The sequence below is a fragment of the Colius striatus genome, chromosome 4 (genome assembly GCF_028858725.1).
Source record: "Colius striatus isolate bColStr4 chromosome 4, bColStr4.1.hap1, whole genome shotgun sequence".
NCBI lineage: Eukaryota > Metazoa > Chordata > Aves > Coliiformes > Coliidae > Colius > Colius striatus.
Window position 1 is genome coordinate 70,400,639 of NC_084762.1, and position 22,276 is coordinate 70,422,914.

Consider the following 22,276-nt stretch of genomic DNA (forward strand, 5'->3'; position numbering starts at 1 on the left):
TTTCATTAGTAGTTTAAGACAGGCTGACTGATCACAAACTGAGGCAGATGGCAAATGCAAGCAGTTTGTTCTGCTGGTCCTGTTATGTGGGAAATGACCTTCAGTTGCAGTTAGTTTGAATGGATAACTGAGTTTACAGCTTCCCCTGCTACTCCACATAGGCTTGCAATGATCGATGCTTAACTACACCATGACAGAAGCAATATGCAACTTTGTGTCTCAGGTTACATTGCCTTTTTTTGGTTTACAACCTGCATCATGACCATCTTTGTTTGGTAATTAAGCCACAGGGAAAATATCACCTTGCTTCTACAAATGCAAAAAGTGCAATGCAAGATGTGTGCAACAGTCTGCATTTCCATGTTTTAATTAAGAATATCACAAAGTCTATCTTCTTGACATATTCTTCAGCCTCTTCTAGTTTGCATAACACACTTGGCAGTTTTAGGCCAGAAAAGCTGAGACCATGATATTGCCCAGTGATAACCTCTGGGATGTATTCAAAGCAGATAGCTAAACACACATCTGGAACATGGGTCTGGATTCACTGACAAGACTGCTTTCACTAACTGTCAGTGTTTAACAGATTTCCCTTTTAATGACATGTAAATGAAGTGCTTTTCTCAAAGCTGAAAGGATGCCCCATGAATGAAAAAAGGGCTCCCCAAAACAATAAAAACGAAGTCATTACCTTGCCAACAGTTAATATTTTCCATTATCTGGCTTCCAGCCAGTAAATGGGGTCTAGCAGGCAGATGCTGTTATTCTGTCTGTATAGCTCTGTCTAATGGCGGAGTCCTTCACAATCCCTCACAGGTTCATTCATGACTTATTCTTTTAACAATTTTCAATCTCTTCAGCAACTGAAAGAGATCTTTCTATTCTGAAGTGCAGCTTTGCATGCTATGATAACCGTTTCAAGGACACATCTTAACACAGCAGACACTGTTTCTGAGTTACAATTTATGTAAGATCTTGGAGTGTCTGGATATGTAACAGGTGGGTATATGCACATCAAACAAGTATAATCCATGGAAAGTTTGGGAAGACTGAAGACAGACTACCCTGTTAAGTTCTATCAGCACAACATGCACTTAGTGATGGGGAAAGACTGGTTTGCTTTTTAATTACTGGAAGCCTTAAGGTTTATCTAAATCTAATATCTGTGTTAGCTGATTCCTGAATTAAATTGGATTTCAAGGGTAATAGTGAAATGAAAAGAATCAATCGTTACTCCATTTTGCTGCAAATTGCAAAGTTCTTTTAAATATTATCCTGGCATCTCCACCATTGTGCAATGTTATAAATGTAACAGTTGGATTTTGCCATCTTTTGTAAGATTGCCAAATCTCTCATTTTGCATTCAAATAGATCTAGGTTAAAATAGAAGCTGGGCTTCCTTAACCTTACAACTACATATAAACAAAGCTGTAACTTAACAGAATATGCCTTTTTACTCTGGAAACAAGATATGACAGAAGTACATAAAATTATAAATGGCATAAATAAAATTATTAAGACATTACTTTCTCACAGTATGAGCACCAGTCTACCAAAAATTAGTTTACCAATGGCAAGATCAAAATTCAGAAAGATGTACTTTTTCACATCTCCTAAAACTATAGAACACATTGTCACAGGATGCTGTGGTTACCAAATGCTTACATGAGTTCAAAAAGAGATTACACCAGTTCATGAAAGGAAATCCTTCATAGGCTATGAAGACAAAAATATGTCCTGTGGCTCAGAAATTCAACGAGCCACAGATTGCTGGAAGCTAAGAGGGAATATGCTGGGGTTTTGTTTCCATATGCTTGTGCTGCTATTATTCTTTTCCCTAGGTATCTGTAAACAGGTGTAACTGGAGATAGACTATTTTGTAGGATAATCTTTGTTCTGAACCCATCCTGTGAATTATGTCTTTAAAAGTATATACACAAGTATAATTTACATACTTAGCCTAGTATAGAACTGGAAAATGAGGATGTGACAATTGCAAGGTTCCACCGCTTGGCTATAGATCCAATTTGATATCCATAAGAGGTTATTGAAACTATAGCTAGTCAATTAAGTAAAAGCACTATGCTTTATGAAATTAAAGCCATGGTAATGTAATATAGAATTTCCTTTAGTCTGAAAAGCTCCGTTTGCTTTATACCTAACCATAGCATATGACAAGAGCTTGAAACACAGAGCTCCCTTAGGAGACCTAGTTTTCACAACTCCACTGGATCATATTTCCAGTGGAATATATCTCCTGCACTACATCAACTGCAGTGGCAGCCAAAAGAAATTTACTACAAGTTGATCTATGCAGTTCAGAGATCAGGACTTTCATAAATTTTTCTTAGCTGCCAACATAGGGCTCACAGCAGAATCTACGTGCTACCTAGAGTCTAAGTACACTGGATTTGCATCAGGTCCAAGTTTTTACTTGGCAATCTACAAACAGCATGGTAAAAAGTGACAGGTTTGGGATTTTTCTTTTTATTGTCTGCAAAACTTAGATTTTTTTGAATGCTAGAGAGTTAACAAAAAAAATTACTGAATTCTTTAAGATTGGGTTTGTGTTTCTGAAAACATAGTTTCATGTATATACAAATTATAAAATACTGACCTAATCAATGCTTACAGATACCTAAAGGGCAGACATCAAGAGGACAAAGTGTCTTTTATTTCTGTAGAGCCAAGTGACAGGACATGGGGGAAAAAGCCGGAACACAGGATGTTCCACTTGAACACGAGGAAAAACTTCTTTCTTGTAATTGTGAGGGAGCCCTGGCACAGGCTGCCCAGAAAGGTTATGAAGTCTCCTTCTCTGGATTCTTTCAAAACTTGTCTTGATGTGTAATTGTGAGGGAGCCCTGGCATAGGCCGCCCAGAAAGGTTATGAAGTCTCCTTCTCTGGAGTCTTTCAAAACTTGCCTTGATGTGTTCCTGTGTAACCTAATTGAGGTGAATCTGCTTTAGCAGGGGGGTTGGAATTGATGATCTCTAGAGGTCCCTCCCAACCCCTACCATTCTGTGATTCTGAGATATTCCACATGAATGTAAGCACTCTGTGGTAATTTTCTCCTTACATTTAAATGTACCTGTGCACTAAAAGCATTTATTACTTCTGTAATGCAGTTTCACTTGCTATTATTTATTGCATATTCTTTGATGGAAGAACTAGTTTCTTCAGAGTTTCAGTATGGTACAGTACTTGTCTTGGTAAATTTGCTAATGCTAAAAATCATGCATTTTGCCTTGATTTCTATTTCTCTTGCAGATATGAATATGAGTAGCAAACTAATATTACTGATTTACTATGATTATCTAAGGAGAACATAAACTTAGGTTTTACCCAATATTTTCTGACACTGGAAGACAGAGTTCTAGGGTCAGGCTTCAGTCAGTAATTGGTACAGTAAGCATCATGTCTAATGTGCTTGAAATCTAAGCTCCCAAGAAATCCTTGTTTTCCCCAAGACCTACTTCTAGATCTTGCTCTGTTTTTAAAAGCTGCATTTGTATAAGTAGGTCAATCTTAAATTAATCTAGTTAAAACTGGTGCACTCTCGATTCAAACCAGTTTAACACTCATTTAAATAGGCTTAGATGCATTCAATTAATGAAAAAAAAAAACTGCTTTAAACAAGGTTTAAACTAACTTTTCACAGACAAATGTGAAATCAATTTTGAAACACCAATGCAAATTTTGAAACAGACGGAAGACCTTATGCCTTAAGTTAGAGATGTTTACCTTCTGACAGATAGTAAAAAGATTTTTATACATTCTCAGGCAAAGAAAGGAAATACATAAATTAGGAAATCATAAAATATATGATGAAAGGTAGTAGTAATAGGTTTTTTTCTCTATTAGAACATAGTGTATGTATTTTCATCCTTCTCTGAATGTCTTCCTTTCTGCTCTGTCAAAATTTTTAGGATTCCATCTGAGATCTTTCTTATATTTAATAGGAATTATGTTTATAATAAATCATGCTATAAATGTAGGGAAAAGAGATTAGTAGAAAATATCTAAGGCAATAGTGAGTAAGAACAGATAGATCTCAGTCATTATTCTCAGTTGGTACAAACTGTCCATGATCCATTCAACATGTAGGTAGCAGTGACTATTAACTGCTAAGTTCGTCACACTCTTTCCCTTCTTTCCCTGTCACTGTCTTTCAAAATGAAACTTCTGAACACACTCACTAGCTAAGGAGCCTGGCTTTGATAGGTTGTGGTTGCCAGGGAATATCACATACTTGACCCATGAAGTGGTCCTTGAAGTTTGCCAACAGAACTAGTCAAGTTAGAGAGATTTCTAAAGATAAGACAGCTTTCTCTGAAGTTGCTATTCAGAAGACTGTTTTTAGACTCTTCATCTGTCCTTCACTTGTGTCTTACTTCAGAAATGGTGAAGGGTCTGAGATTCATTTAGCTTTTGAAACTGTCTACTTTTAAATTACTGCAAACTCAACTGTAAATATTTATTGTGTTCTCCAAGCCTCTACAAGGATTTCTCAAAAAATCAAAACCAAATAAAGCACACCAAACAGGCAAGTAACAATTCTCCAAAATTTAGCAGCTAATGATAATAAGGGACCTGTATTCACTTCATGACTTTGGAGGCAGCTCCACTGTTTAGACTGCATTTAGCAGGTCTTAGATCAAATATTGCCTCTCATCTTTCTCAAAGTTCTGTTATGGGATCATAGGCAACCTTCAGTCATAGGAATGAGGCAATGAAATTAAATCTAGTCAGTACTGTATGTAATACCTTTTGGATTTCTTTCTAATTTGCAGTTTCTTGGCCTACTGAATTTTTTATGGTTTTATTGCTACATGCTGTTAATGAGATAGAGTTGCAACATCAATCCTGTTTTTAATTGTGTCACTGTAGAAATACACCTTCCATTTTTTCCAATAGCAAGCAGCTATGCTCAGCAGACAGCTTTCAAAGGATTGTTGCTCAAACAAAATACAGAAAATATAAGTAGAAATAAATACTAGTCTGATGAAAGGGAAAGCACCTTATCTATAAGACCATCTGAATGTATATGGCCCATCGTGTTTCAGTAACTTGGAGGCTAGGAGAGGGGTACAGATTCTGAGGCTTAACAACTCTCTAATGAAGTATATCTTCCAGAAATGTAGTAGAACAATCTAACTACTTCTACTAGAATTTGACACTTGAACTTCTAATTATATTGCAGTATATCAACAAATTTCAATGCTGCAGATTTAACAGTGGATAGGTGAAGATAGTATGTGGGAGAGTCATGTTAATGCTAATAGAATGACACTTCCAATTTTGATACAGAAGACAGAGCAGAGGATAGGATTTTTCTTCTAGCTGCTACAAAACTTATTATGGAGGCAGTCTCTTATCTTCGCTGCTTCCTGACAATGACATTTAATTTCATCAGAGTGATTTGAAATACTGCAATTGACAAAAATACTTTGAAAAATATTTTTTTTGTTGTGATTTTTGACAGTGCAATATCTCTAAAACATTGCCACTTTTAGAAAGATGTCATTGTCCTCTTCTGGATTTAGATATATTATTAATTATCCACAAATTTTTCATTCAAAAAATGACATGATATATATCACCCAAATGGACAGGAATCATGGGAATAATGAAATATCTCCTTGATCTCAAGACTGGTATATTAATATTTTTTTTCCATTTCTTTCAGCACTTCTTTTTCATTCCAGAGCTTAAGTTCAGAAAAAAAAAAACAAAACAAAACAAATTTTTTCTTAGTAAGTGCTGTTTTTCTGATACTTACATAACTTGATCTTCATCTCCTGTTTATTAGTTTCTCTTTTCACATCTTTAAGTATATATATTGTGAAATGTTTTCCTGTGATATTCCTATCCTTCCTGGTTTCACCTTCAGTTTGTACCCTCCATCTTCTTCTTTTACAATTGTTGCCAAGTGTTACCAGAATAATCTGAGTTTTAACTGAGACTGTCTTGGAGCATGAGGTATTTCATAAGATGCCTGAAGAAAACATCTTGTCACAAATAATTTACAATCTATCATCTCACACTGAAGCCTGCATAGGCTGACCATAAAAGAAATGGGGTCTACTATTGGGAATGGGCTGCCCAGATGGGTTGTGGAGTCTCCTTCTCTGGGGACATTCAAAACCCACCTGGATGAGTTCCTGTGTGACCTATTCTAGGTGGTCCTGCTCTGGCAGAGGAATTTGACTAGATGATCTTTTGAGGTCCCTTCCAATTCTTAAGATTCTGTGATTCTGTGCTATAGGTGAAAAGGCCTAGTCCCACAGAATAATGTGAAAAGTAAATATCCTATAAGAACAAGTGCACTGGAGGAAGGTTACAGTCCAATATATACAAACATTCTGTCCAAAGTATTGGAAGACTACTATTTGCCTACATTGCAAAAAATTCCAAATAAACAACTTTTATCCTCCACTGTATCTTTCCTCAAGCAAAAGAAATTTTGTCATTGTTTCCATTGCTCTCCTGTGTAAGTAAATTTCTTGTCCTTCTTTCTGGACAATACTTCTCGCATTATTTATAGCATTGTGAAAGGGAATTTAGAGAAAAGTGTCTATGGCTCACCTGAAGTCAAGGTGCCAGTTGTACACTGCTTACAGGGTATTAAGAAAGCAAAGAAATACATAGAATCATACAATGGTAGGGGTTGGAAGGGACCTTTAGAGATCACCTAAATCCAACCCCCCTGCAGATGCAGGTTCACCTAGATCAGGTCATATGGGAACATGTCCAGGCGGGTCTTGAAGACCTCCAAAGAAGGAGACTCCACAATCCCTCTGGGCAGCCTGTGCCACTGCTCCATCACCCTCATCATTTTAGAGAGTCTGCAAGTGTTAAATTGTATGACAGGAGGCTTTTTTCCTGAGCAACAGGCCTGTTAATCTTCACTCCTAGAAGAGCTTTATTCATTTTTCAGAATAAGAGGAGTCAAAGCACAGATTTCTTCCCTAGAACATGATTGGTCTGCAATCCACGAAAACATACCACTGAAGTGAGAAAAAAAGAAAGCATCAATGCACTGTTGAGAGGATGTCTTTCTATAGAAACTGTCCTTTCAGTCTAGAACATTATTAAAACCAAGTAAAACACAAGAAAATCAAGCAAATAAAAGAAGAAAAGAAACAACCAAATCAAAGCACCAACCTGATGTATGAAGGCACTGAAATAAACTAGTCAGATTAGATTACCTTGGCAATTAAGTATACTCAGAATACTGTATATGATTCCTTCTTTGGGACGAAAACTATTTTAAAAAGAATAATAGTTTATGAAAGCATTTCATGAAGTTGTCTGTGTTTTCCGAGGCAGATAGTATGCAAATCATTTTCATTTGAAGAACAGTTCAAGGTGGAGAATGAAGCTACTACTTTTCAAGAGGGTCTGTGTTTTTTAATCACTCTGGAATAACAGCATAGGAGTAAGTATAGAGTTAATTTAAAAATGAAAACAAAAATAACTCTCAAAATCCTTTTCCCCTTCTATTGTATTTCTAGTTACACTATAAGAAGATGACTACTGGACTAGTGGAGCAATGAACCTTAAAAAAAATGACACTCATCTGGGAAAAGTGATTCATAGCTATTTTTCAACCTTCTGCTTTTCGGTGCTCTGAGACTGAGCTCAAGATGACAGGGAGCCTAAGAGAGCTGTAAGTCATTTCTTCCTGTCAATCCCAAATGTCATGCTTGTCTTCTTTTTCCACATGGAAATTTTTTCCAGTCACAAAAAGAAAAAACTATCTAGACGTTCTTTCAGGGTTCCTAGACTAATGCAGTAAGATCACTGGCAGAACTTTACCTACCTGGAAGTCACAATCAAGCAGACACTCTGCATATATAGATCAACTGCGTATACATTGCCATTTCTAGAGTTACAATAACATAGAGTTCTTCTCTGGAAAAATTCTCCAGTCATAAAAAATCCTGGGTTTTCTATCTTGACTATTTTAATTAACAGGAACATGTTTCCCTCAGAAAAGTACATAATTCATTGAATTTTCAGAATACATTTCCAGTGATACCTATTAAAGCTTCATGTATAGAAAGCAAACTTTTTTATTCTAAAGTTCAATGTTCTAAGATACATAAAAGCATAATTTAGTAATAGTATCATGTTACTTTCACCGGATTTTTTTCCCTTCAAAATATCTTAAATTTCATTAATACAAGAAACAGCTTTTGAAAACTGCTCTAGAAAACTCAACCACAAAAAAGCATATAAAGACATGAGTGACCTTTTGCACTCTGAAAATTATTTAAGTTAAAGGAAAAGAAGACAACCAGAAGTTTGCACATTTTCACACATATAAGTATCCATATGTGGAACTTCTTTTAAAAAGTTATCACATTTTAAATTGACACCCTGGCTTCAAAGTACACATGCCTGTAGATTTTCCTGAGTGTTTGAAGTAATAACTCCAAAACCACAAAACATTGTGTGCAGTGTTTGTCTCCCACTGAGACCCATAAAGGTATCTTAGTTTAGCCTAACAATACTGTGACTGACTATGTACCTGAACTGCATAAACCAGAAGATTCCCACTATTGTTTCTTTGAGCTAAATGTGTGAAGAGGGCAAATATGAGCAGTGCAATACCACAGAACTCGCTCCAGTAAGAATGTGGGGCTTGGTCCACATGAAATAAGCTCCTTAATTCCATTCTGCTACTAAGCACTTTCACAACACATTACACTGCTCTTGTTTTACTGACACTGGCACAGCAGAAGTATTGCACTATTGCAATAGATACAGTACCATATTTATACTCCTGAAATACTAACTTAAGTTTTGTTGTAAATTTCAAATTACAAATACTGCAACATAAAAAGCTCTGATTTTTACTTGGAAGATCTCAGGTGAGAAAGGGAAAGGAAAAGAATTAGATAAAGCCTTGCATTGTTCACAAATTCAGTGTAATTCACTGAAATAAGACACTTCTTGTCATCTTTATCATCCTTTGTATGCCAGAAACATCCTCTTTGTGCATTTGGGAACAAATTTGCTGAAAAGACTCTCTCAAACACTAAGTAACTGGCTTAGAGAAATCTGATAGGACAACTGAGGCTGCTTGGAACGAAAACCTGTAAAAGCACTAAATATGTCTTCAGCAAAACTCCTTTTTGTAACATTCTGCAGAGATGTAAAGGATAGATTTAAATATTTCCTAGATAATGGTAGCAATGTAGTAACAGGAACTTGGAGCTCAGCAAGGGGCAGATTATAATTCTGTGAAGAGTAATTTTAAAGAATATCTTTAATTTAGATGTGGTAAATTTTAGGTATGTCAGTTGCAATATATAGCCAGTTATTTGACTATGAGGAATGCACAACTTAAGAAAATTGGAATTATTGTTACAATTGACAATTACAAAAGATATATAAAAGTTATTGTGAAATGCTAACTCTATTTTTGGAATGACATCTTTAAGAGTTGACTTTAAATGTTGCCACTTCATCACCATGAAGAAAAAAGCAATAGAGAAGACTAGGTTTTATGTACACTGGTATCAACTATGTTGGTCGGTAGTCTCAGTTGTTCTTAACCTCTCCTGGACCACTGCTAAAGAATGGGCTACATTTTGCCTAAATCTGAATAAGATCTACATGGTAAAGAATTTCAAAATTAAAGTAATTTATGTAAATATTGAACACTAAAATGTCTGAATGAAAACAAAGGTTCCTAATAAGGATTCAAAGTTTTTTCAAGAGAAATGCATTTTCATACTGTAACTTAAATTTGTCACAAATTCTAGTAGTCCAATTAGCTGAAGATATTTCCAAAGTAATGCAAACTTACAAAAATAAACAGTGATTTTAAGGACAGGGAGCATGAAAATAGTTCTGTTAGCTGAAAATTCATGCAATTTATTTAAATTTTGTTTAAACTGAAATCTTCTCTTACCATCATGATTGGGATTTCCCAAAGTCCATGGCTCATCTGAGTCAAAATGAGTGTCTCCCCCAATTCCTGGCCCAGGGAAATATGCATGAGCCAAAAATCCTCCCTCTCCATCAAAGGGAGAACTGTCTCCATGAAAACCTGATGCAAATATTATTGTAATATCCACATCCCTCTTGCCATTTTCTAATTCAACATAAGGAACTTCTTCAAATGTTAGAGGAGTTACATTCTGCCACACATCGAAGGCACGGCGAATGGCTTTACGAGTTTCAGCATCACCTACTTTTGGAGTGACGTTCTTTATGCTGAAAGAAAACAGAGAAACATGAGATTAAATTTGACAGAGTGGTACGTGACACTGCTTATATTCAATTTCCCCTAATTATTAAAAGCACTGTGCACAAGTTGGTGGGAAGTAATTGTGTCAACCTGTGTAGCCCTTTATTGAAAAGCTTAGTGTGTGTTAGCTAGGGTACAAAAATCTTATTTTTAGAAGATTAAAAATACCGTAAATCGGAAAATTCTTAACAGTGAGATAACCAGATTAATCAGTCACTGACTATCTAGCTCCTGGAGCACAACTAGAATCCATCACAGATAAAGAACAACATGGAATTTCTGATGAAAAGAAAAACCTTTCAAGTTCAACGAAATTTTGTTTTCTTAGTGAGTCCATTAACAATAGCAGAGCTTCATATTGTGATGACCAATCAGTATTCACAAAGCCTTAAAAACAATTTTTGTTGCATTTGTAACTAGATAGATAATTTCTTATCAGAAACAAAGCATTCTATTTAAATGTAGGCTAACATATCCTCTTATGATCTGATTATTTCTATATATCCTGCATAAAACTGTAGAATTCATGAGATAAATGAGTTTAGAGAATACAATTATGTGCTAATTCAGAAATACATATTTAAACAAAAATTTAAATCTCTTCAAATGAGACACATAAGACAAAGGTAAAATTATAGTTGAATTCAGAGTCATAATATTTTTAAAAATCTTTTATTTATTTTTATTACTGAATTCAAGAAAATAATAGCAATAATCAATTTCAGACTAATCCAGTTTTCTCCATCCTTTTAACTTGATTCATACAGTCAGCAAAAAGTTAGGTTTGCATCTGTTCTGAAACTGCTGCAATCAGATGCTCTTTGTTTATTTGACATATGTTTGACTGAATGTCCAGTGCAAATTTCAGAAATTATATAGCTCTAAAGTATATGTAAAATTTATGTAACTTCACACAGCATGGTGTCTTAATGGAGAATAAAAATATTTTAATGAATAAATCTGGAATGACCGACATGTTTAGTGCATTAAATGTACTTGATTATATGGCATTGTAGGCTTATATAAATGGAAACAAATCCTTCAAGTCTAATTTTGTAGATTTTACTTCATATAGATAATATTTTGTTCATAGGTTCATGTAGAAAATAAGTTATCTATTTTGACTTCTGTTAAAAATTTTCTTGTATTGAGTCCAATCATGTTAGTCTAAACAAAACATGATTTCTTTTTAGCAAGTATGTATGTTCCAAAGAGACATCAAGACAGATTGGAAGATGGTATACTGTAAAGAATCCACTGCTTCCCCTGATCTTTTGTTCCAAAAATGATATAACCAGTTATTACATACTTGTGCCTGTTCTCTTGTTTATTTCACTTGTAACATTGGTTCATGTTCTGTTTCACATACATGAGCTTTAAGAACACTTTTTCCCCATAAAAAACCACATTTTTTCAAAAAGACATTTCTTCACTGCAAAGTCATTACCTTTTTTCGTCTCTTTGAAGTTAAAAGCTTGAACTTGTTAAATCTCTTCTCATAATACCTTTTCTCCAGTCTATTAAATATTTTCTGTGATTTTTATTGAATCAACTCCAATTTTGCAATGTTCTTTTAAAACTGACACTGTCAGAACTACAGTACTTCTATACTGATCTTGCTGTCAGAGCCAAATGGTCTTATGTAGGCATAGTCTCATCCCTTATGTAGTAAATGTCATGTGATTCAAATGGTTTTGTATGATGTTCTTCATAGTTATTTACTCATCAGTAATTGTTCAATGTTGTGTTGACTTTCAGGTTGTCATGGTTTGGCCTAACTAGCAAAGCAGCACCACAACAGTCTCTCGCTCTGTGCTTCCATTCACCTCCACCCTCCTTAGGATGGCAGAGGCCCCAGCAAAATGGGAAGAAAAAGATAAGCAAGGTTGTTGTGGATTAAGACAAGGACAAGGAAGGCTCACTGACAATTACAGTTCCAGGCAAAACAGACTCCAGTACCCAACTTAGAGAGGAAAGCAGTAAAGTTTATTCTACAAGAAACAGAACGGAATAAAAGCAAAAAGGGAGTAGGATGAGGAGAAAATGAAAACCAGCACTTTAAGATCTCCTTCCCCCATCCCTCCTTTCTTCCTGGGCCTAGCTCACTGCTCCCCACATCTCTACCTCCTTCCCCCTCAACGGCTCAGGGGGGCAGGGAATGGGGCATGTGGTCAGTCTCTCACAGATGGACTCTCCTGCTTCTATCTTCTCAGATGAGGATGACTTTTGGCATTCTTCCCCTCTTCTGATATGGGGTTCCTCCCCTGGGACACAGTCCTTAACAAACTTCTCTGGTGTGGGTTCTTCCCAACAGCTGCAGCTTCTGCCAATACAGGTTCCCTCACACGGGACACAGTCCTTGGTGCGTATCTCTGGTGTGGATTCTCCACCACGGTTGCAGTTTCTGCACTTGCAGGATCCCTCTCTCAGGACAAGGCCTCTTCTGGGCATAAGTTTAATGAGTTGCTTTGTCATGGGTTCCTTCCCACAGTTAAAGCTGTGGATATTGGGTCCCTCCCTCGGTACACGACCTGCTCTGGCCATAGTTTTAAAGAAGAAAATCACTGCCCCTGTCTTGGGGTCTGTAGTGAAGTGGTTGGGTCCCTCCCATGGGACACAGCCTCCTCTGTCCATAGTCACTGTCCCTGGCTCGGGGCCTTTAATGAAGTGAATCGCTGCCCCTGGTCTGAGGCCAGCTTTAGCAAAATGAGTCTCTGCCCCGGATGCAGGGTCTCTAAAGAAATGAAAATAAATCTCAGCTTCACTAGTCCTCTCCGTAGAATGCAGGGGAGTCTCTGCTCCAGCACACCTCCTCCTCTCTTTCATCACTGACCTTGGAGTCCCCATGGTTGTTTCTCTCACTGTTCCTACTCCTTGCACCACCACCAGCCAAAGAAGAAGAAGGGACAGAAGAAGGAAGAAACAGGACGAAGAAGAAGGAACACTCCTCTTCTGGCTTCTTCTTAAAAAGTGATAGTGGAGGCGTCTAATTGGCTCAGCCCCAGAATTTGGTCTGGCTCAGAGCTCAGGAGAGTTGCGAGCAACTTCTTACAGAAGCCATCTTTACAGCCCCTTCCCCCTTACCAGAAAAGGCTGTCAGGTCAAACTACGACACAAGTGATTAAAAAACATTAGATGCACTGGACCAACTATCAGTCCCTGCAGAACCCCTCCTTGAAAGCTCTCTTCTTTGCTAATCACTTTTTTGAGATGTTTTACTTTTTGAGATGTGTTACTCATCCTGCGCCCTTGACAATGTACAGTATATTACAATAGGATCACCATGTGGCACCAAATCAAAACACCTCACAAAGGCACACTTACCCTACCAAAAACCTGACAACAGTTAAACTGTTGCAATGCTAAGAATTCCACTAACAAAGCTGATGGACTTTTCAGTCCTACACTGTGTTTGTTAAAGCACCTAAATTGTCTCAAGTACAGCTAGTCAAAGGATTAGAGGCTCCAGTATTTGCTGCATGTAATGAATAAAGCAAATTAATCAACAGGCTTTCATAGAAAAAAATATTATCACTTTGTATTTAGGAATCTTGGTAATGAGACCAAATCACACTTCGGTGTTATAGAAAGAGCAAAAGGCCTTATGCTGTAACATGGAAATGGATAAAAACAGACTAGAATTTTGAATTGCTGGTAAATTAATTTATTCTTTGGTCTAAAAGCTCACATTTTAAACTTTATCATTTCACATTTTACTAAAGTTTTGAGTTTTCCTTTCCCTTTCTCTCCTTTTCCAAAATATCCTCAAAAAATTACCCAAGTTTAGGTGACACATTTTTGGCTGCAACAGCTTCAGGAGTTTTGCAAGGCTGTCAGGATATACCTTACTTGGCTGTGTATAATCGGTCATCTGGAATTTAAATATGGTACATTAAGTAGCACATATTTCCTATTAAATGTAATTATTTCCTTTTCTTCTTCCTGGGCTGTCAGTAGAACAGCTTGTTATACTTTTCACATCAGTTGCTACAATTCTCTGTATAAAATCAACCTTTCGGGCCCAAGCTAGACCCAAGTGGCAGTTCAGCAAAGTCTAGACCAAGGCTGAAATGCTTAAAGCTTATCATTACTGCTTACTTTAGCAGTAATGGCCTCCATAAGAGTTGTAATAACTCAATGACAGATTTCTTCATGGCTTGCAGACTTTGATACTACTATTCTTCACTGCATATAATAAATATTGTTTTTAAATTGGTTTTATGCTCATTTGTGCATCAAACCTAGGTTACAAGATTAACAATATTTTACTACCCTGAAGTACTTTTTAGACTGGATACTAATAATTGCTTTTAGAATTATCGTATAATTATAATGATTATAAAAATAAAGATTATTTTTTTTAAGAACATAAATATATCAATATAAAGGAGGAAAATATGTGTACAATGTTGTTTCTCTCAAATATTTCAAGAGCAAAGTCACAAACTGTAAACCCCATTCTAAATAAAGAAATGACACAGAAAAGTCAACTGAGTAGATAAATAGATGCAGTCAGTAACCTGTCTGAAGTGAGCTAATTTTACATCTATATTTTATATGAAACAATTAAGATAATATGAATTGAACACAGTTAAAATTTGAATAACTTGTTGAAATTACCTTCTAATTGCCATTGCTGAGAATCAAACCTAAACGGAAACAAAGACCTCTCCCCTCCCCTCCCCTCCCCTCCCACCAGGTACAATCGAATAGTTAGCATAGAATATTGCAAGTATACTGAAGAAAATTTTCAGGCATTTCCGTTATTCATGGATTTGTTAAGACATTCTTGGCATCTCTGAAAAAAGCCTCTTTGCTGCTTTTCATTTTTAAATGGAAAGACAATAGACTCATGTTTTGATGCCAAAACAGTACACCCATATAACAAAAAAAATTTACTGTGAAAATTATCACAATGCAAAGCTTGTGTTTTCATGTCAATATGATTGCAGAAATGACCATTTTTACATTCATGAGCTAACTGAAATCAAGGAAATTCAGCATATACTGACTTTGTGACAAGTAAGATTAATAAGGTGTGTGATTCCTTGATACAGAAAATATTTTCTATATATTCCTCTATAGTAGTACACTCAAAATGGTTTTTTATTGAAAAATGTTTCACTACTTTGAATCGACAATATTTTTAAAGTTTTTTTCTTAATTCTGTATCCTGTTACTTTTCAATGTGGTTTTTAAATATCCAAGTAAAAAAATTGCTTTCTATATATCACACAATATGGATCACTCGGACAAAAGAAATAACACAATCTATTGTTAAGAAGACAGATAGAGCTTGTCATTGCATACTGAAGCACACAGCTATCATTAATTCTTTTAAGTGGTCAGCCTAAAGTTAGACATGTTCAAAACTTTCATCTTCTGTTGGCTTACAGTGAAACAAAATGTATCCAATTTGTTGAGAAAGGAAAAAGACACGAATTTAGGGCATGACCCAATGTCCACTGAAGTCAAGAAAAAGGTTTCATTCATTACAGTTGATCTAGAATTAAGCCATTGATCACCTACAGTTAAATTATTATATATTGATAAACAAATTGTTGGGTTTTTTCCTTCCTCAAGACAGCAAAATAAAGCAGAATATCTTTAAAAATATTACTTTATTTTTTAAAAATTCTTATGAGTTCTAAGCAATGGTTGCAATTCAAAGCAAAGCTTGGCTTTTTATAGAGCATTCTCCAATTTTATTTGCAAAAGTGTTCTGCAGACTAAATAATACAAGCAATTGGCCGATGGCTGACTGACAGAATTAAAACTTATGAATAGCATGCCCAGAATTGATGATGAGGAGTTTCAATTCAATAATTCCCAGTCTAAAAAGGACACACAAATATTATGTTCTATTTTTACAAATCTGATTTACTTCCTTAGCAACAGAGAAGTGATTGTTTATTGAGGGAGACTCATATATGTCTCTGTAAACACCCCCTGATTTTTTTTTCCACATCCTTGAATAGGTTTCATATATTTCTTCACTGATTCTATATATTTTTCTGAGATTATTCTGTAACCTGATATGGTCTAAAACACTAAGGAAAAATCAAGACTATATCATCAAGATCTTTGTAGTTTGTTCCGTAATGGGGCTATAATTTTCATGTACTCTAGATATTCTCCTTCACTTCTGTACTCTTCCCACTGATACAAAGGTTCACTTTCCATTTTGCTTTTTGTAAAAGTCATGTTAGTATGTAACTTCAGTACCAATAATGTTGACAAGGTATACCAGCATACCAGGCAGAAAAGATATAGTAACTAATACTGCTGTATATCTTCATTAGAAATAGAAATTCTAACCACTCCCTTACCATTTTAAATAAGTGTAAAGTTGCATTCCCTGAGGGAAATAAAGTATAATTAAAGCAGCACAATGCCCATTCCATGCTGACCGTCCCAGTATTGCATTTTAACACTGTCTGCACACACATTGTTTTCTAAGAGTAATTCTCTCCTAAGTCCAAAATGTAATATGTGGCAAAAAGGGAGATAAATAATATAAATTACAATAGTAAGTCACTTCTTCGAAGCTCCACCTTGAAACTTTGCGGAACTGTTTCAGCTTGAAAAATTACAAATCAAAAATATGGAAATGTAGAAACAATATTACCAGTTGCATGTGTATCTCTTTTTATCCTCCTACCCATGGTTTCAAGGACAATCTGATAGGAAATATATTCTGAACAACATTAACTAATTTAAATTTAACAGATGCCAGGAGCAATTCTTGGGGAAAAAAATAAGTGTCAGAGAGAAAACGCTAGAGTAAAAATGTAAGTAGACACAGTTTAAAATACATTTATATGTGACCTCAACTCTATTTTTCCATTACTAGTGTCCTGATGTTTTGCCTGAAGTGATAATTACTTCATTTAAATAGAGCATTTGAGGATATACCCTAAGACCAAGTAGCCAGAGAAGTACTGAGAGGCAAATGCAGCTTTTGGTCTCTTTCAAAGGGCTCCCATCCACACTGGAATTACATCTATTTGACAGTGATGTATACAAACAAGAATTCCATATCTGCAAATTTCAGAGTCTAAAGAGTTTATACATTTACTAGTATTATAGAATCACAGAATGGTAGGGGTTGGAAGGGACCTTTAAAGATCATCTAGTCCAACCCCCCTGCAGAAGCAGATCCACCTAGATCAGGTCGCACAGGGATGTGTCCAGGTGAGACTTGAAAATCTCCAAGGAAGGAGACTCCACAACCTCTCTTGGCAGCCTGTGCCACTGCTCCATCACCCTAACAGTGAAATAGTTTTTTCTTAAGTGGCACTTTTTGTGTTCCAGCTTCATCCCATTACCCTGTGTTCTGTTGCTAACTACAATAGAAAAAAAAGGATATCCTAACCTCCTGACATCCACCATTTAGATGCTCGTAAATGTTATATATTAAATATATAATATTTATAGATATATAATCAACAAAAATTCTAGGAAAATCCATTAAATGCTGTTAAGGTCTATGTTCTGCTCATCTGTTGGCCTCTTTATAACATAATGTCTATGTTCACAAATACTTTTCATTGCTATAACCCTTCGTGTTCAGAAAATCTGGTGGGTGCAGTTTTATGCTAAAATAATTGTGATGGATGGCATAATTTCTTTTGTTTCTCCTGAGTATCTGTTGTGTTGTGAGAGTGATCTTGTGTTTGGAGATTTCTTTTTGTGGGGTTTTGTTTTTGTTTTCCAGAAAAGTGGAAGAGGTTGGAGATACTGAAATGAGGGAGAAATCACTTTCTTTAGAGGAATTACTGTTTGCTTACTAGCACACTTCGACCTACAAGGTTCAGCTGGCCAGGAAGACACAGAATGCAGCTGGAAAATTGCAGGTTATAAAAAGACTGAGAAAAATGGAGTAGACAAGTAGACTAAAAGTGTAAGGAAAAAAAGTAACTTAAAATGTCATTCATTTAACTGGCATTAAGTCTGTACACAGAGAATTGCTGAAAAGAACAAAGTAGGTGAGGAGAAATGTGAAAATAATTTTTTGCTGTTGTTGTCTCTCTTTGATTTTCATTTTTAAAAAAAATTTTAAAATATTAATATTGTATTTTTAAACATTCTAGTTAAATTTGTATTTTTTACTTTAAATGTGTTTTGGTCTTCACTTCAAAGCTCTGCTTGACTGCAGGTCTTGTCAAAGTCAGAGAGTGAACATTTTACAAGGAGGAAGGTATTAGGTAAAGAATTGCTATAAATTCTTCAAAGTGAGAAAGATTACCATATAGTCGCCACATAGTTTAGTACCAGGAATCCTCGTTTTTTATGATGATTAATGCCTTGAGTAACAGCACAAAGTATATACAAGTGGAAGGACTTAGACTGTTGTAAAAAATACTGTAATGAAACAGAGAACCAGACTACAACGTAAAGCAATAGAAAACCACACATATCTGTACGTGACCATGCATGCCTTGTCATATGTGTATACACACTCACTACATTGAAATTTTAAAATGCAGATAAATGTGCTGTAGGTAGATATTATTCTACCCAATTATGTGTTACATTTACACTCCAACCAAAAACTCCAACCAATGCAACATAATCATTTCAAGGCTGACAGTTCTCAATTGCTTCAAGTTATACCAGTGTGCAATGTCTTAAAATAGAATTTTACAATTCAGATATAAGCCATAGTATTGACAGAATGACTAATAAAATTGAAGAAGAGTCTATATGACCATTAGAGCTTATGAACTTGAAATTTAGTTCTTGTGTGGGTTCCTGAATAATGACTCCAGTCACATTTTATCCCTCAGAACTTACCCTGGTTAGACATCATAGGAATCTCAATGAGGCTGTGTAAATTTTCAAATAGACTGTATTGAAATTCTTAGTTTGCTGATAAAATATGGATTTTGTTCTATAAACATGACACTTTCTTTGGTTGACAGAGCTCTAGTAAGTACAGTTAGCATCTAACTTTTCCCTGAGCAGATTAGTTTTGACAGTAGGTAACATATCGTGTAAACTACATGCCAGTATGCATACCCCTGCACATGCCATTATGCCCTTCATTATGTAGACAGGAAATGGTTGGGGCAGTGACTCACCGCATTATAATTAAATTTATTTGTACTTCGAAGGACCCGTGGGCACCTACATTTTGCAGAAACAGACTCCTATGTACAGTAACCTATGTTATATACTTAAATTACAGATCTCCATTTCATTACCAGCTCTCAGAACAATGTTGCCTGAGAAGTTGACAAATGGGTTAAAAAGTAAGGCTAAGGATATATTTGGTGTAAAATCAACACTGAAAGCTTCAGATAATTTACCAGTTACATGCAATTTTAATCCAAGAACATAGTTTAGTTCTTACGCAGTACATACATATTCATCCAAGAGATATCCAAATCAGCATTTTTATATTGCTTATTAATAATGAAGTACTTAAAATATTGGAAAAATTGATAGTTACTTTAAATTAGAAGACAGCACTACTAGTGATATTTATAGATCTATACTAATATCTTTAGTACCTGTAAGTGATATGTTTATGTTGCCATTTTTGTCCTGTTAACGCGTAACGTTTCCGACGAATGTTAAATTTCGAGCTACCTCTTGTTTGGTCAGGCACACCACATCGAGGCTTCTTCATCCAGCTGAAAGAAATAGCACCACAAAACTAAAGTAACATGAAAGAAAAATCATATCCACTGTAATCAACTATGAAAAACATCATACTTTTTGAGTTTACATCATTATCAACTTTATTTCTACATGCAACAATGAAAAACATAAGGAAAAGATATCTTGTTACCAGATGTAAAGTTTGTGGAACTTTATTGCATTCAATGACATTCACAAACTATTTTTCATAGTCTTTTTCATAGTCAATAATTTATTGTGATACATTCAAGGTAATTATGATTTGTCTTACCAGCTTGCTTGCTGAAGGTGAAGTCCAAGTATAATCACAAATATTTAATCCAATTGATAATTCCTAAATTATTTTTTTGTATTCTGTGATACTTATCCTTTGTCACACTGTCATGATATTTAAATAAGCCTTGAGTTCTTTTAATCAAAGAGCCAAGTAAACTACCAGATTTTTTTTTTTTTTTAATTCAAGATACTGGAACTGTGAAATTTATAATACTATTAAGTTCTTCTATCTTATTTTCTCTCCACATAATGAAGAGTATCTCATTGCACCTGCAAGTTCCTAGTGAAGATATTTAACTCAAGAATTCTGACTAATATTTAATGCTCTGCATAAACTGAAACTGAATAGATCTAAATCACATACAGCACCAAACTTTCCACAAAAGTGCTCTATTTTTACAGTGGTCTTCAATATTTTAACATTTTCCATGATTTCAAAAACTTCAAATTGTTCCTAATTCCAAATATGTCAAAAATAGGAAGATATCTAATTCAAAAGCTGTTCAATAGCAGTATCATTGAACTGTTTCTCACTTGTAGTGTAAGGGTTATTTAGTTTAAAAGTGAACAAAACTCAGATGAAGAGTTGCAGAATAATTTATCCTCAGGTACATATAATAAGATTAAAGACATTCACTGAATAAGTAAAAGATAAATCTCTACTACTTTTCCAGTTCATTTAACTTCTATCAAGTCAAATCATCACTGATGTAAAAGTTACAATTTTCTGACAGTATTTAGCACAAGACTACTCATTCTCTGTATTCAGGTTTGTATGAATGAATTTCTGACCATTAAACTGGCACTTAAGCATTGTTTTGTAAATAAATATACACGGGGAAGTTGTATGTACATGACTGTATGACAGGACAGTCATTTGAAATGCAATCTCAGAATGCAGATTCCTTTTAAAATGTACTCAAGTAAAAAAAAATCAATAAACCAACTAGTCAAACATCTTTTATCTAAGATATTCTTGTCTTAATATCTGCAAAATGAAGAAAATCATCTTGTATCCAAGAGACTCATGGAATATTTGTAGTACAAAGGCAGGGTTGGGGGGAGTGGGGTGGTGTAAAGAACTACATTCTCTAATTAAATAATTGATTTTTCAGTTCTGTACTCAAGGAATGAGACGTGCATTGTAAGTTTTACACCTATAGATACAAGACAAACCATATTGCATACTGAATGATTTTTTAGAGATGGGCTAATCGAGACAAGATCAGCCACAGCCATTTGCATCAATCCATGTGAAGAGGTTTAAAAGTATAACTAGACCTAACAAGACTTCATATATGGTGTAGCTAAGGATATATATCAAGCTATGGTTTAAATGCATAAGTAGGAGTTGAGCTCATCAGCCTATGGGAAAATATAAAACTTCAGTGATAGTACCAAGATGGCACTGCATCCTACTTGAACTGATAAAAACTATAGAAAATGCCTGCAAAAAGTTTGATGGGTGATACATCCATCAAGTACTACACATGTAGAAGTCAAGACTTTTGGATTTAACTGCCTGAACTGGACATGCTGAGTTCATATGTAGTTGTTTCAAATAAGAAATAGTGATTTGATCTAATTTCTGTTCAGAGTAATTACAAAATATGCATACTACATAAAACAGTTTATGACTATTATTTGTACTTGCAAGGAAGACAATCTGCTTTCTCTAGTGTCTGCAAAGATAACACTGCAAAATTTATAAAACTTTACCCCACCAACATTTGCTGAAACATCCTGCAACTTTATTTTATGTTTCTTTGCTTTTTCTAAAAGAAGTGTCAGTTCAACAAAGTAGATCTTAGTGATTTCTAGGATGAAACATTGTTGACAAGTTTAATTTGCTCTAATAATAAAATAAAATGAAAGAAGCAGATCTTAGTTACAGACCAAAAGGCAGTTCTATTCTTCTTAGTAAAATTATATCACATTTACACTTCACCTAATGAGATCAAAATTGGCTCAGACCTCAGAAAACTTTTAGATACATTGTCTATAATACTTATTTGCAGTGCATGTTACCCTGCATGTGATTACTTTGAATTTTAATGACAGAGTATATTTAAATTTTGTTGTTGAAACTG

The 22,276-nt window shown here is 35.1% G+C and overlaps 1 protein-coding gene across 1 annotated transcript in view; it reads right to left on the minus strand.

The window, feature by feature from the left end:
• Positions 1 to 22,276, minus strand: part of MMP16 (matrix metallopeptidase 16) — a 168,037-nt gene that overhangs the window by 54,652 nt on the left and 91,109 nt on the right. The window contains exons 3-4 of the mRNA XM_061995106.1: positions 19,781 to 19,903; positions 9,927 to 10,231 (exon numbers count right to left, since the gene is read on the minus strand). Coding sequence (XP_061851090.1) covers positions 9,927 to 10,231; positions 19,781 to 19,903 — 428 coding nt within the window. The remainder of the gene's footprint in view (positions 1 to 9,926; positions 10,232 to 19,780; positions 19,904 to 22,276) is intronic.